At 42.4% G+C, this 16,695-nt stretch overlaps 1 protein-coding gene across 2 annotated transcripts in view; it reads right to left on the reverse strand.

The window, feature by feature from the left end:
* Nucleotides 1-4,809: 4,809 nt before the first annotated feature.
* Nucleotides 4,810-16,695, reverse strand: part of LOC129866961 (C-Jun-amino-terminal kinase-interacting protein 2-like) — a 39,299-nt gene continuing 27,413 nt past the window's right edge. For both annotated transcript variants that reach the window (XM_055940018.1, XM_055940019.1), the window contains exons 7-13: nt 16,141-16,216; nt 15,287-15,459; nt 14,972-15,081; nt 14,732-14,854; nt 13,537-13,607; nt 13,332-13,430; nt 4,810-11,503 (exon numbers count right to left, since the gene is read on the reverse strand). In XM_055940018.1, coding sequence (XP_055795993.1) covers nt 11,431-11,503; nt 13,332-13,430; nt 13,537-13,607; nt 14,732-14,854; nt 14,972-15,081; nt 15,287-15,459; nt 16,141-16,216 — 725 coding nt within the window. In that variant the 3' untranslated portion in view covers nt 4,810-11,430. The remainder of the gene's footprint in view (nt 11,504-13,331; nt 13,431-13,536; nt 13,608-14,731; nt 14,855-14,971; nt 15,082-15,286; nt 15,460-16,140; nt 16,217-16,695) is intronic.

Consider the following 16,695-nt stretch of genomic DNA (forward strand, 5'->3'; position numbering starts at 1 on the left):
AACGTACAGTGCTACTTGTACTATAACTTTTGTAAGACTAGTTCTAGTACCTCTACTACTGTGGATGAGGTAGCCCCAAAGTTAATATCTGAAAGTGTGGACAGACTGTTCTTTAAGCCATATGAGAAACTACTGTATGTGGGAAGGAGCACTTAGAAATGGTACATCCAGTTCCACGAGTGTCTAATCTACACATTCTAATTCTATGGATGATGGCACCATCATGTGGACAAACCCTGCAATTCAGTGACAACAACACATAAAGACTACTGTATTGGCCTGTTTCAGGAAATACAGACCGAAAATAAATTGTGTGTATGCTTTTTAAATACAGGATTGTATTAATACACTTTTATAGTGAGGGCGAATGTAACATCTTACAACCAGAGGAGTGGTAGCCAAATGTAAACCTCTCTCTACTAACTAGACCCACATGAAAAATACTACAGTTTACTATAGAATACTGCAGTACTTACTATATAATTCTATAGTAAACCGTAGTATACTGTAGGATACTATACTACACACTATTGTATCTCTCAATCTTGTGTAGTACTTACTATAGAATGTTGTAGAATATTATAGTAAATACTGCAGTATTTACATTCCCCTCCCCCATAAGTGAGAAACCTACATGCCAAGTAAAGACCATATATTGTTTTCCCTTCAGGTTATATAAGAGAGCACAACCTCCACTTATATCTCAAAGATGATATAACAAAAACAATATTATAAGTACTACACTAATGTCTGCAAAAATACTACAGTAAATACTACAGTATAGTAGTCTGCAAAAACAGTACAGTAAATAATACAGTAAAGTACAGTCTGCAAAAACACTACATGAATTACTATTGTATATACTACAGTTTTCTTTTACTACAGTATTTATTACTAAAGTTAACTGTCAATACTACAGTATACTAAAGGAAATACTCCAGTATTCACTAAAGTCCACAAAACACTGCAGTGAATACTACAGTAAAGTCTGTGAAAACACTACAGTGAATACTAGTATTAATGCTATTTATGCACACTATAATACTTTTTCACGAGGGACAACTTCATGTAAACAAATTGTACAAAGTCAGAAAGTGAATGGAAAATCTCAGGAAATGGATTTTACAGAATTCCGCGGCAAATTTTACAGGAAGAACCACTGTATGTTATTGTGTGTTTGTATGCATGTGTCTGTGCCTATGTTTGTGTTGCTTCACAGTCCCCACTGTTCCATAAGGTGTTTTTCTATCTGTTTTTTTAAATCAAATTTTACTGCTTGCATGAGTTACTTGATGTGGAATAGAGTTCCATGTAGTCATGGTTCTATGGAGTACTGTGCGCCTCCCTTAGTCTGTTCTGGACTTGGAGACGGTGAAGAGACCTCTGGTGGCATGTCTTGTGGGGTATGCATGGGTGCCCGGGCTGTGTGCCAGTAGTTCAAACAGACAACTCAGTGCATTCAACATGTATTTATGCTGCAATAGTTTATGTGTCGGGGGGCTAGGGTCAGTCTGTTATATCTGGAGTATTTATCCTGTCTTATCCGGTGTCCTGTGTGAATTTAAGTATGCTCTCTCTAATTCTCTTTTTTTCCTTCCTTCCTTCTTTCTTTCTCTCTTTCTCTCTCTCTCTCTCTCTCTCTCTCTTTCTTTCTTTCTCTCAGAGGACCTGAGCCCAAGACCATGCCTCAGGACTACCTGGCCTGATGACTCTTTGCTGTCCCCAGTCCATCTGGTCATGCTGCTGCTCCTGTTTCAACTGTTCTGCCTGCGGCTATGGAACCCTGACCCGTTCACCGGACGTGCTACCTTGTCCCAGACCGGGTGTTTTCAACTCTCTAGAGACAGCAAGAGCGGTAGAAATAATCTGAATGATCGGCTATGAAAAGCCAACTGACATTTACTCCTGAGGTGCTGACCTGTTGCACCCTCTACAATCACTGTGATTATTATTATTTGACCCTGCTGGTCATCTATGAACATTTGAACATCTTGGCCATGTTCTGTTATAATCTCCACCCGGCACAGCCAGTAGAGGACTGGCCACCCCTCATAGCCTGGTTCCTCTCTAGGTTTCTTCCTAGGTTCCGGCCACACCTCCACCTTTGGCATTCCTGTCTTTTCTGTAGATATTACAAACATGTATTGCTACCACTGTATCATCAAAGGTACTATATAAGTGAGTTTCAGAGATTGTCAGAATATGAATGTCATCTGTTACTAGCAAATGATTGACTTCATGAACCTTGTTTCTTAAGCTACATATGTTAATGTGGGCTATTTTTAACACTTTTCTGGGATGCTTGAATGTTTTTATTGCTTTACTGGGAAGCTTAGCAAAGGTAGACATGCTCAGGTTATTTATGTTAGTGCAGGATGAGCTGCACACAGTGGACTTCTTTCTTGGCCACACCACCTCAGTGCTAACAGTATAACTCTGGTTCATAGTCATATGATTACTGCACACAATAGCCGTAGGATCAGCAGAGTTATTCAGGGCAGTAAGAGGGACATAAATTAAGTTACTTACACTGTGTCTTCCAATGCCCCTGGGAATGTACATTTGCTGAAGTATTATGACAATACAGCGACACAATGGTAGGGATTAAATGAGCTGGGATTGGGTCATTGATAAGTCAGTCTCAACGCAGCCTTATAATGCTGTGAAAGGATCCAGGAACCCAAATAACTTTGTCAATAAATGTTACACCCACCGAGCTGCAATAGTCTCATAGACAGTTATGGAGGGCTAAAAGTCTGCTGAACCGTTCAATGGCACGATATATGGAGGGCAGAGGGACAGATATTATGGGGTGCTTGTTGGTGTCAAGTAGTGACCCAATCAGTTCTTTAAAATCAATCTTCAGCTGTTCATGTGTCATTCGACCCCACATGAACCATGACAGTATCAGCCCCCGGTGACTGACGCAAAGCCTCAGGAAGCAACCTGGTGATCTCCTGAACTTTTACCCCAGGAAAACACAGTCTTTGGTACAGATATATGCCTCACCATGGAACTCCCTATCACAATAGCCGGAATGATCCAAACTCTGTCGTGTCTCGAAGCTGATTGCGAGGCCAGAACTCACATGAGAAGAGGACTCCTGAAGGCCACAACAGCCAAACGGACAGAACTCTGTACCAGAGAGCACGGCCCAACGGAGGGGGGCCGTGGTGGTCCAGGCTGTGCCCAGGCAGTTGATTGACTAGGACAGGGAGAGGTAGCTGGAGGGACATCCACAGTCATGGAGGGAACACCCAAGTCCCCGGCAGAAAACAGCTGGTACAGGTGCTCAAAGCGATTTGAAAGTCTTAAGTCCAGACGCGTGAAGAAGGCAGGCGTGCCGAGATTGAATCTTCTCCTTCTTTCTGGTTCCAACACGCATCCATTAACGCTCACCTGGAGTCCAACAATGAGCAGCCATTTTCTGGTTCAAGCTAGTAGAGGTGTGCAATGGCAGAAATTGATCATAGTCCAGGAAGGTCCCATTATGATCCTCTTGAATGTTTTGATAGGAAGCATTTGATAGTCTCATGGAATCCATATTCAGTTCAAGGCGATTCGTCAAATGTATAATTTCTTCATGAGGAGTAATAATCCTTTCTTTAGCTGCATCAAGTTCAAAACATTTTTCACAAATGAAGGTATCCATTGGACCTTTCCCCGTGACAACTTCGAACATCTCGTAGATCAAACACTTACTAGCATGGCAGTCCCCAGCAGATTCAAAGGAGTTTTCACTGCTGAACGTCGACAGTCGAAGGGAACAAACATTTCCTAGTGCCGCCGGGGACTTAGATGCTCCCTCCATGGCCGCGGACGCGGAGAGCGAGAGAGAGGCGCAGGGAGATGGGTGATGGCTGGGTCGGTTGTCAGTGGCAGCTCGTTCCTTGCTACGCACCGGCCGGCTGCGTGTTAATGTTTGGTGTAGCCTCTCAGAGCTGTGTTGGGCATGTCCACAGTGTCTGTAGTCGAGTGGGATACAAAACATACAATTACAGCATGTACTGGCCAACAATTGGAGTCACACACACACTGGAAATAAGGACTTTTCTTTAGTAGTTCTATAGAGAGCGTTGTATGAGTTGAGCTCTTGGTAGCCTGGCTCAGTTGTTGGTATCCAGGCACTAAAGTTTCCGGGGGGGAAAAGTTGAATGAATAAAGTTGAGCGAGGAAAAAACGAAGAAGTTGGTAATTGTGTTAAATGCAGAGTTTTGATTAAACGGTTATTAAAAGTACAAAAACGACAAACAGCACAGCAGAACAACGCGGATGTGTGACGTTTTTCAGGAAAGCAGACACATGTGCTGTATGATGGGGTATTCTTGTCAGGTCATGTTTCTACTTGCACGAATGCACACACACAGAGAAAAAAAGATTGTAACTTGGACCTAAATCATGCATTAATGTTGACATTTGAATTACAGTGGCATATTTAAGCAATAAGACCTGAGGGTGTGTGGTATATAGTATGGCCAATATACCACAGCTAAGGGCTGTTCTTAGTGCCTGAATACAGCCCTTAGCCGTTGTATTTTGGCCACCACAAAACCCAGAGGTGCCTTATTGCTATTATAATCTGGTTACCAATGTAATTAGAGCAGTAAAAATAAATGTTTTGTCATACCTGTGGTATACGGTCTGATATACCACGGCTGTAAGCCAATCAGCATTCAGAGCTCGAACCAACCAGTTTATTACTGGGGTTGGGATTTTACTCTATAAATGCACTTTAGACAGATGATTCATAGAAATTGTGATCCAGCAGCACAGTCACACAACCACAAGAAAGAGACAGTCAGACGCATCCCGACATCAAGCATATCGTTTATTCATAAGTTCAAACCCATGACAAAGCAGTGTTTTTCTTTGTTTTTCTTTTACATTTTGACAAGTCCCCCTAATGATACAAGATAGATTAATGTGTTTTTGTCACATACTGATGCTCTAGTTATACAGTGAATAATATTGTTTGTTTATGGATTTAAAAAAAAAGTATATTACGTGTTAACTGGATGTCTGAGCTGCTATTCATGACTAGGGGATCCTTGGTGGTTGGTTGGTGTACTTTAGCTATTAGGGAAGCTCAAAGGACTTCAATTAATCTGTTACAAGACAGAAACAAAGACACAAAACAAACGGGTACAGTTAAGAGATGGCACACATCTGGAGCTCAAAGCCATGGGCTACATTGTCAAGATGCGATAGGTTCCCGTCAGAGGTGTGGACTCGAGTCACATGACTTTGACTCAATTCACAAATTTGATGACTTGAGACTCTGCTTGATAGAAAATAAAATAACTTGATTATCTGGCCAGGTTTTGGAACGTTTTGTCTCCGTGGAGAGCCAGAGACAGTATCGCACTTGCAAAAAATCAAACATATTGGCTAGTGAAACGCACACATGGCCCTCTGATTGGACCAGCAAAGTCAATCAACACAGGTCGGGTGAGCTAGCGTAGTGAGGTTTTAGGGAGTTGAAACTGAATGGGCAAAATATATATTTTTTTATACATATTTTAATAGGCTGCATATAGCCTACCATTTGTATTGTATATTAACACAATTGCTTATTCGATGTGGTCATTAACATAGGTCTACGGCATTGAACAATTATTTTAAAAACATCTCATCTGTGCTTCAGAACCAAAAAGCTGCGGGTCTTGACTGTTGACCAATGTCCAGTCATCAGCATTGGTGCGCAAAGGCGGTCGCACACATCCAAATAGTGACCAGAAAGCACTTGTTTAATTTTCTCCGGTTTTGCCTAGCAACAACAGAGTAGCCTGCCTACATTCATATGATCCATATAGAGTACCGTTTAGCAATCTGCTACGGACGCATCTTTGCCACAACTATGGCTACCTGGTGATTTCATTTATAATTTTCAAATTTCCGATATGGCTTAGTTTGGGTGGGTTATAATTATACAGCTCAGTGGTAACATCACACTACCTTCAATACTTATGGGATGAAGATGTAACATATTCTGGCGAATTAATTACTTATTTGTGAGGAAGAAAAAGGCTACAGACAGATCATGCTTTCCATCCGACCCCGACAACCTCTGCTGCATACAGGTAAGCCATATGATCCTGCTAGCTCTGGACTCCAGCGAAGTGACAATGACCACGTTTACATGCGCACAGTAGTCCGGATAGTAGCTCATATCCCGCTTAGTCTTATTCGGTTGTTTACATGCACCTTTGATATCCCGCTCATGAGTAACCATGAATAAACAGAATATTCCTCATTTAAATTCATATGGGCTAAATGGGATAGTAACTGAAATATGAACACTGACTGTAGGCCTATTACCTCTCACATGTAGCGGGGTGAGTATAATTTGTGGAACGTTCCAACAACTTTGTAAATAACGAGGTTGCCAACACACAACGCATTCAAAGTTCTATAGCGGCAGAATAAGATACCGGGTAGGTTGTTGGCAGTTAAAGATTTTCACTCACCACATTTATTCAGAAAAATGTCTATCCTCGATCTGGTAGCCTATGGACAAACATTAAGAACAATATATGTGGTGAGTTGATGCCTATTTGGCAGCTAGTTAGCTAGGTGAATTGATCATGCTACTTTGTATGCATTGTTTGTTGGCATCCTTGTACTTTACGAAGTTTTTGGAACAGATTCATGTTGGAACGTTCCACAAATTATACCCACAACATATAGCATAATAAAATATTAACCCCTTCAGAATTATGCATTTATTGCAGTAAAATTATACAACAAATGTTAATTTCGTCATGGGAACAGGAGTGGAGAAATATTATTTCTTTCTTTCAGCATCTCGAGAAAATACAAATACCAGGGTAATGTGTTATCTTTGACACTAATGCAAGCAGACATATGCACCCAAGCCAAACTGTCTTATCAGAAATGTGTTTAATTGTTTTCTCAGCTTTTCTTTTCCTTAAAACCAGTCAAAATGATTACATTTTTACATTTTGCAAAGGACCAATCGTTCCAATGTTTTGGAGTTGTTGCATTTTCTTCCAGGTCTATAAACAAAACAGACAACGTTACAGGTATTAACTAGATTACTAATACATTCATTCTATCAATGTAAGACATTATTCTGGTGAGCACTACTTTATTTAGTCTTCTGGGCAACAATTTATGACAAGAAAAGCTGCATGTAGGCCTATCTAACCATAGTTGACAAACAATCGGCCTACCAAATGTAGTAAATTATAATATGGCCTACCAAATACTGGAAATTATAATATGGCCACCAAATACTGGAAATTATAATATGGCCTACCAAATGTAGTAAATTATAATATGGCCTACCAAATACTGGAAATTATAATATGGCCTACCAAATGTCAGAAATGATAAGCAGAAAGTTGTCTAAATTAGTGGTGAATGTAGCTAGTAGGCTATACGGTCCAGTATGGAGTAGGGGCAAAATAAATTATGGAATTATGGTGGATTGAACTGCACAGGTAGCCCACCTTTTGAAGTGATTTGACTATCAGATGAAAACATTATTGCAGAACACCATAGACTGCACAACACCCATGATATGTGCAACTGAGCCTGCACAGACAGCGAAAAACAACAGTAAAGGGTATAAGTTGTTTACCTCCCATCTAAGATCAGCATATCCCAGGCATTTTATCTGGGTTTCTCATAACCAGGACACAAGCTTTTTTGGGTTATTGTAATTGGGAATGGTGTTTATATGCACCATCTCAAAAACAGAATACTTGAGTATCCCGAATAATAACGGGATATTAGTGTGCATGTAAACGTGGTCACTGTGACATGATATCCCTAGTTGATAGACAGCTAACTTGAATGACTTTCAGCTCAAAATGCAGGTGTAAAACATAGTTTATTTGTGTATCTTTCGTTTTGAAAATGCATCACCGTTTTTTGGCTGTAATGATAGGCTAAATTTGAGCAGCGATTGTGCGCACCTTTGCGTGGGGGTCTAAAACTTTAAACGGGTCAAACAGTTAGAAAACCACTGAGCTGGCGAACAGATGGCTGATTTGCTGAACAGCTATATAGGATCGTGTGCAGTGCAAACGTCAAATTGTAGGGACAGAGGATTGTCATAAATTAATATACATCTTTTTTTTTTGCTGATGATCAAGAATATCAACTGTTTACCCTGCAAGCTCACCAGCAATGGGGTATCAAGCAACAATTTCTAGCATAGGCCAGGCCTACTGGTGTTTTGGTATGTCAAAATTGCTTGAAATTTATAATTTACTTATAAGGCTTGCATTTGGAATTTGGTAAAATAAATTATTACATAATCAAAATGTGTTGTTGACAAAATAATGAAAAGGGCTGTCTGGTAGCCTAAAAAAATTGACAAAGATTTGTAGTTAAACAAGCCTTTGCCTGTATAGTTTAAAAAAAAACTTGATTTGAGACATAAAAAAACTTGTGACTCGACTCGCTCTTAGAATGCAAGACTAGGACTTGACTCAAGACTAAACCCGTTCTACTTGGGACTCGATTTGGACCTTGTGACTTTAGATTTGCAGTGACTCGAATAATAGTGACTTGGTCCCACCTCTAGTTCCCGTGTGAAAGCAGACTCTGAAAGCTATTTTAATTGGTTAATCTCTACTACTCTGCTTTATCAGCGGAGTGGCCAGCACTTGAGTGGGTGTGGCATTGGATATCAGCAAGGTCAAAGGTGACACGTTACGTGTGTCCCCTAATAACAATGTCACAGATTTGCCTAAAAGCAGTGCTGCTGAAGCCTGTCTGTGGGGTGAACGTCTGTCTGAGTTAGCAAGAACTTAGTGGTTCACAAAACTTCGTGGTTGATGTAGAGACGTGTATGGAAAGGCAACACGCTCATTAAAACAAATAATAAAAGGAAATGTACAATGTTTTATCTTTTTCCATCGTGGTTTTCATGGTTCTTTTTTGAATTCGTCTCCCTTTTATTTTACATATTCCATTTCAATAACATACTTAACGTAAAGGACACAGCACTATCTTGTTGACTCTATAGTATTTACAGGATCTAACCGACAGCGATACACATTTAGATTTTACCCTCTCTCCCCTCCTACTGACACCACTTTCACAAATAAACTGGTCACCATGGAGGTCCCATGCCTCCTCATCACCAGCAGATCAACAATGCTCTCCTCTACAAGATCTTACTTTTGCTGTTTGATACACGTTGAAGAATAAAAGCAGTAGAAGTAGACGAGCATCCCTCGTCTTCTATACTCAACCTGATATTGGGGATTGCAGTATGACACCTGTTATTTCAATTCATTCTGTGTTGGCCACCTCTCTACTCCCTTCATCTGTTTAGATGTTATACTGTATGCTATGTGAACTGGAAAAGACAACTGTAGAAAGTAAAATGTCCTATTATAAGTAGGCAAACGATGTACTGTATATTACCTATGATAAGAGTGAAATCAAGGAGTACATGTGGAAAGGTCAACTAATCAGGACATTTATCAGGCAGAATATGAGCCATTAGACATTGTAAAGTCAACTTGTAAAACTGTGTTGGTCGGACCAAAGCCTATTATATCCAAGAAACTACCGGTCTTTCAATGGTGGCAAGTCAATATCAAACCTTTTTCTAACTTAAAGGGGAACTCCTCTCAAAAACTACCTTTTTGTATTTTTTCCATAATTGTTCAGCATTTTGCATCATGATGATGTGGCCGGTGACATCTTGAAAGTCCAATATCTTGAAAACTTTAATTTTTAGACTCTATCCTCTTTTTGACTTGATCGACCTTAAAGAGAAGGTAGAAGGACACAGGAGAAGGCACCACTACTTTCTTAGTCAGCATTATCTATGTCATGACTTTACTTTCCTTGTTGCCTTATGTACAGTCAACCAAGGCCAATCTGGCCTTATTCTCAGTGGACTCAACCCAAACAGGGACCGACACCCACCTGTACAACAGTGCTTCCTGTGAGGGAGTAGTGTTGAACAGTCAGAACTGTGGGATTATGGCTTCTCCTGAAGAGGACCTTCAACTGTCCTCAACCTGATATTCAGACTGATTATGTCTGTACATGTACATTAGGACACTTCACTGTTGGACCAGATAGAATGGAATAACATTGGATGTTTCTATAATACTGTATTTGCACCATTAGAAGTCCAGAAGCTGAATGATTCTCTCCCTCTCTGTTCCCAAAGCTCTGACAGTTATCGCCCCCCTGTTTCCATAGCAACCTCTTCCTGCCACTCTGCTGTGTTTGGAGATTTGATCAGAGGAGCTGTTGTCCAATGACAGATGACTACTGAGACTGTTCTGGACCGTGGTGGGCAGGGCTTACTATCAGGTCAACATCATCAACATAAATCAGAACCCTTTCAATGTCAAAATGACCAATATGATGAAGAGCCTCCATTGCAAAACTGAGGCTTCATTCCATTTTGGCCCTAGTCCCTTCCCCTAGCTCCTGATGGCAACTCCATTTAGCTCAATTGAAGGGCTAACTGTGGCCATCACCACATCGCTTACACCTGCTCAGTCCTTTCAGATCTGACGCCAGTACATTTTCAAACTATGAATAAAAAAATGGTGGACTTCAAAGCTGGGGAAGGAACTAGAGAAGAGAATTGGAACCAGGCATAAGCCACATAACACAACCAGTGAAAGGATAAGCTCTCTGAAATAGGTCCAAGTCCCACCATTTGGTAAACACTGGGCTAAAACATCATCCCTCTCTTCCTTTCTACTTCCTTTCTTCACTTCCTCTTGTTTGATTATTGGTTGTGGATGCTACTTACATAGTTTGTATGAGTCATCTGTATTTCTCTACTGCCTATACATAGGTGTTCCTAATGTGTATATTTACAGAACACACCATTTCTTGTACACGATACAGGTGTTAGCTCGGACCAATCACATCACTGTACTCTCTCTCTTCTTCGATCTTTGAACAAAAACATATTTACACCAAACCACACCTGACCAAATAATATGCTTAATGTCCTCTTGATTGTTGCGCTATTTGTGTGTCCTAATTTTTCTGTGTGTGATTGTGTGTGCATTACCCTCCTAGCCATGCATTGGAACATGTGAAATAGCAGTAGGAATATCATTGTTGTTATTGTTTTTTAAACCGAAGAGGATACATAATATCTAAAATAAGGTGCCAAGACTTATTCCTAGAACTGTATCATAGAAAAAGAAACAGGCGATCCATCTAGAAGATGGAAAATAAACTTGTAAACAAATGAATCAATAAATAAGTCAATAAATTAATAAAACACGTCGCATACTGTAGAACGGAAATTAACATTCCAGTTTTAGAGGGATACTGTATATATGGAGTGTTTTACAACGGAAAGAAGAGCCACCAGTACCCTCTGGTGGTGAGATTGATGAACCTACACAAGCTGCAGCAAGAAGAAGAGGAGATGGTTGTCATGGCAACACTTCCTACTTCCTGCCTGCTCTACTCCAGGTAGATGTCTTCGGTGGGGCAGGCGTACTCCAGGTGCTCCTGGTAATACTCCTGGAAAGCCCGTCTAGAGAGCAAGACAGAGAACAAAGGCCGTAGCTTAACAAACAGATGTCCACAATCAAATCACCCTGCAATAATGTCTCAGCCAGACTCACATCATGGTTCTAACCCAAGATGAGCATCAGCTTAGTAAACATTTCCCCATACCATTATTCATGTCTGAAGCCTTTCTGTCCACTAACCCTGAGTCCCCAGCCCATACCGTCCTGCTCTGCCCTCTGCTTTGCTGTGTCGACCTTGAACCATGGCCATCTTTAATAATTCAAACCCAATTTGCCTGATTCAGACAAGACAGGAACTACAGACATTATAAACCCCAGCACACACACACACACACACACACACTCTCTCTGTCTTTCTCTGTCTCTGGCTGAGAGAATGACTCAATACTTTGTAATGACTTTTCTTCTCCTCTCCAGCATGCCAGCTGAACTAAAGGGCTTGATACTATAGGTATAGTAGTCTATGGTTTCCAACATTATTATTCAGACCACAGTATAACAGTTTTTCATATAAGCAATAATGACCGAGATTGGGAGATAAAGCAGTGCTAAAGCATTGTTAGGCTCAACCCTAATCCACCCCCCCCCCCCCCCCCCCCCCCCCCCCCCCCCCCTCTTAGCCCTGCCTCTCTGTTTTGCACTATCCTGCGAGCCACATCGAGTCGGAGTGGTCTTCCAATTCAACTGAATGAAGGGTAGTGTCTTTTCAGCACTCTAGTTGGCCCTCCAAACTAAGTAAATTGACATGCAGACTTCCTTTCGAGTGGTTATCAAAACTCCCAAAACTGCAACCCACGGGTCTAAAGTTGCTTCAAGAAGATGGCAGGTAAAAATACTAGGATGGAAACGCATGTAAGTAATTATATCTTAAAAACAAATTATGCAAAAAAAATACAGTTCAGAGGAATATGTTAGTTAATGTATACTGAACACAAATATACAATGCAACAATTTCAATGATTTTACTGAGTTAGTTAATTTAAGGAAATCAGTCAATTTAAATAAATTCATGAAACCCTAATCTATGGATTTTACATGACTGGCCCAGCCAATCAGACTGAGTTTTTCCCCACAAAAGGGCTTTATCACAGACAGAAATACTCCTCAGTTTCATCAGCTGTGTTGGTGGTTGGTCTTAGATGAACCCACAGGGGAAGAAGCCGGAAGTGGAGGTCCTGGGCTGGGGTGGTTACACATGGTCTGCGGTTGTGAAGCCGGTTGGGAGTACTGCCAAATTCTCAAAAACAATGTTGGAGGCAGCTTATGGTAGAGAAATTAACATTCAATTCCTTGACAACAGCTCGTGGACATTCCTGCAGTCAGCATGCCAATTGCACGTGACAAAACTGCACATTTTAGAGTGGCTTTTTATTGTCCCCAGCACAAAGTGCACCTGTGTAATGACCATGCTGTTTAATCAGCTTCTTAAATATGCCACACCTGTCAGGTGGATGGATTATCTTGGGAAAGGAGAAATGCTCATAAACAGGGATATAAACACATTTGTGCACAGATTGAGAAAAATACGCTTTTGTGCGTATGTGATCTTTTATTTCAGCTCATGAAACATGGGACACACAGTTAACATGTTGCGTTTATATTTTTGTTCAGTATAGAAAAACATGATTATGCATATTTTTTGGTCATCACTACGGGGTCACAGCCAATGCCTTACTGCAACTTAAATAAAACAAATAGTGCTGTGGAGAGGCTCTACATGCCTAGGTTTACATGCACAGCTTAAAGGGGATTGAGAATCATACTCCAAAGTGTGTCCTATAGCAGAGATGGGTGTGTGAAAGGGAGACTGAAGTACTGTGTGTGACTCACCCAACACTCTCGGCCACACGCCGCATTGACTCCTGGGAGACAAAGACGTGGCAGGCAAACCTGTTCAGCATGGGGTGTTTAGTAATGAAGCCAAAGTAGCTGAGGAGTGAGAGAGGGGGATAAATGAATAAAGTTGAATGTTTTACCTTTATTCTTTGCTGTTTTATTGTCTAATGAAATGTTTCCTCAACATTAATTTTCATACCAATTGTTTTTGGGATGGCATCCACAGAAAGAGATGTTCTTCATCTGGAAGAAGTGACTACATCTGTCAAACTGGAGAGGGGGAGAGAGAGAGAGAAAGGGAGGGAGGGGGGGAGAGAGAGAGAGAAAGGGAGAAGGGGAGTGAGGGAGAGAGAGAGAGAAAGGGAGGGAGGGGAGTGAGAGAGAGAAAGGGAGGGAGGGGAGAGAGAGAAAGGGAGGGAGGGGGGGAGAGAGAGAGAGAAAGGGAGGGAGGGGGGGAGAGAGAGAGAGAAAGGGAGGGAGGGGGGGAGAGAGAGAGAGAAAGGGAGGGAGGGGAGAGAGAGAGAAAAAGGGAGGGAGGGGAGAGAGAGAGAGAAAAAGGGAGGGAGGGGAGAGAAAGAGAGAAAGGGAGGGAGGAAGAGAGAGAAAGGGAGGGAGGGGGGGAGAGAGAGAGAGAAAGGGAGGGAGGGGGGGAGAGAGAGAGAGAAAGGGAGGGAGGGGAGAGAGAGAGAAAAAGGGAGGGAGGGGAGAGAGAGAGAGAAAAAGGGAGGGAGGGGAGAGAAAGAGAGAAAGGGAGGGGGAGAGAGAAAAAGGGAGGGGGAGAGAGAGAAAGGGAGGGAGGGGGGGAGAGAGAGAGAGAAAGGGAGGGAGGGGGGGAGAGAGAGAGAGAAAGGGAGGGAGGGGGGGAGAGAGAGAGAGAAAGGGAGGGAGGGGAGAGAGAGAGAAAAAGGGAGGGAGGGGAGAGAGAGAGAGAAAGGGAGGGAGGGGGAGAGAAAAAGGGAGGGGGGAAGAGAGAGAGAAAGGGAGGGGGAGAGAGAAAAAAAGGGAGGGGGGGGAGAGAGAGAGAGAAAGGGAGGGAGGGGGGGAGAGAGAGAGAGAAAGGGAGGGAGGGGGGGAGAGAGAGAGAGAAAGGGAGGGAGGGGGGGAGAGAGAGAGAGAAAGGGAGGGAGGGGAGAGAGAGAGAAAAAGGGAGGGAGGGGAGAGAGAGAGAGAAAAAGGGAGGGAGGGGAGAGAAAGAGAGAAAGGGAGGGGGGAAGAGAGAGAGAAAGGGAGGGGGAGAGAGATGCTCATATTATGTGGTAGTTTCAGCATCCTTTTTATTGCACTACAGTCGCTTAAGAGACTCTGGCCAAAAAATATATGTCCAAGTTTACACTCGTCCCTTACCCTCACCCCCCTTCCCATGCACCCCTCACTTACATCTCCCCATCTCTCACCTCATCCAAAGTGTCATATTCGTCCTCCAGGCTCATTACCAGTTTAACCCCTTGTAAACTAATCTCCAGCTCACACAGAGAGGGGGGTCTCACATGGACCGTCCGCTTCCGCGCTATCGCAATCTGACAAAGAGAGAGTTCAATACAGATCAACTTTGTTAATTGAACACTGTCTCACACTATTGAGCACTCTATGACCTGTTCGTTTACCCAATCCAGAGTGGTGCATTTCCTGTTTACCTTCTGCATGGCGGCACAGAGGATACCATTGCCTTGGTGATAGGGCACCTCCACAGAACCCAGGAACTGAACGCTGAAACTGTCCATCCAGGCTGGGTTCCTCTTCACTCCTACCGGAAGTACACACACAGGAGGTGACATCAGACTGGATGCATTTATGTACTGTCTATTTTATCTTATTGACATTCAGGTTATGTGTCTCCAGTGATGACATACTCTGTATAGAAAGTGAAGTGTTGACTGTATGTCAACTTTCCAGTAGAACTGTGCTCCTACCAGACATGAACGTAAGGTTTATGTCTCTCTATCACTCACCCATTATCTCCTTGAACTGCCCTATGACCTCATGGGCATAGAAGGCAGGGAATATCCCCATCTCTCCTGTCCGCATGTTGTAGCCTCTGTACCAGTAGTCATCCTCCTCCTCCTCGACATACAGAGGGTCGTCCACATCCAGCTCCAACTCATCCACATGTCTAGGGATAAACCTGTAGGAGGCAGAGTGTATAGATACACACACATTACTTGGTTTTAGTGAGGAGGAAGCAGCATCTGTCTGGGTATCAGGTGACTCCCCGAGGAGAGGCTGTTAGCTGAAGAAACAGCAGAGACACATTTAGGGATAGAGGGAGGAGGGGAGAGAAGAGGGAGGGCGGTAGGAAGGGGTGAAAGGGAAGGGGGAGGGGAAGTGCTGAATGATTTAGGTTTATAAAGGTTAGGGAGAGAGGAATGATTCAGTTACTGAGCAAAGGGGAAACAGTGAGCACACATACACACACACACTGAGGCCCAGGTGGTGGCAGGCTAGTGTGTGTATAGCTGTTCCCCCTGCAATTTCACTAGGGCCATGACACCTGCCCCCCTCTCACTCTCTACTTTCCTCTCTTCCTCTCTCCTTCCCTCCGTCCCTCTCTCCAGACCACTAGTGATTCACCAGAGTCACGTCTCCTACTGCACACAACCATCCTTTATCCCATATCACCTACAATCCATAGTGCATGTGTGGGACTAAGAACAAAGAGTCAAACAGATAAGAGATTATAACATGCTCTCTTGAAATGATATTTACAGGTTTTTCTCTGATCATGATTTCAGATTGTATATAAACAGAGAGCAACACAACAAGCAACGGTATGTCTGTAAAGGATGTTCTGAATGCTATGGCTCACCTGTATACAGCCCTGTGTGTCTGGTCCCTCTCCTCTCCGTTGATGGTACAGGAGAACAGCCCAAATGACTCTGTACCTGCACAGGTACAAACAGTGAGATCACTGATACACATGTTGGTAGGGACATTATTATAACCCATAGAACCTCTCTGAATAACATCGAAATGAATTATAACTGCATCTGTCAAAATAACCCATTACGATGAAATTCTTCTTTCTGTTTGTAATAGGTCCTTAATTATGTAGCCGATCCTTCAGTGATCTTCTATCATGCTACAGCTTGGGAGAGCTAACATGGACACTCTGGATTCAGTAAATGAGACATATTCAGTTGGGATCTAACGCGTACAGGCCTGAATAAGAATGAATACAACAACCATGTCTCAGTCACTAGTTAGCACAGTCATGGGTGGTACTGATAACTCAAAAATGTACTCAAAAGGCATACGTGAAATATGCAAATAAGCCTCAACACCCTACAGCTTTAAAAAAACACCCAAAATAAAACCTTTATCAACGCAGTTCCACAAAGAACCAGAACATATTTTTGTAGAA

Source organism: Salvelinus fontinalis, chromosome 12 (assembly GCF_029448725.1).
Source record: "Salvelinus fontinalis isolate EN_2023a chromosome 12, ASM2944872v1, whole genome shotgun sequence".
Taxonomy (NCBI): Eukaryota; Metazoa; Chordata; class Actinopteri; order Salmoniformes; family Salmonidae; genus Salvelinus; species Salvelinus fontinalis.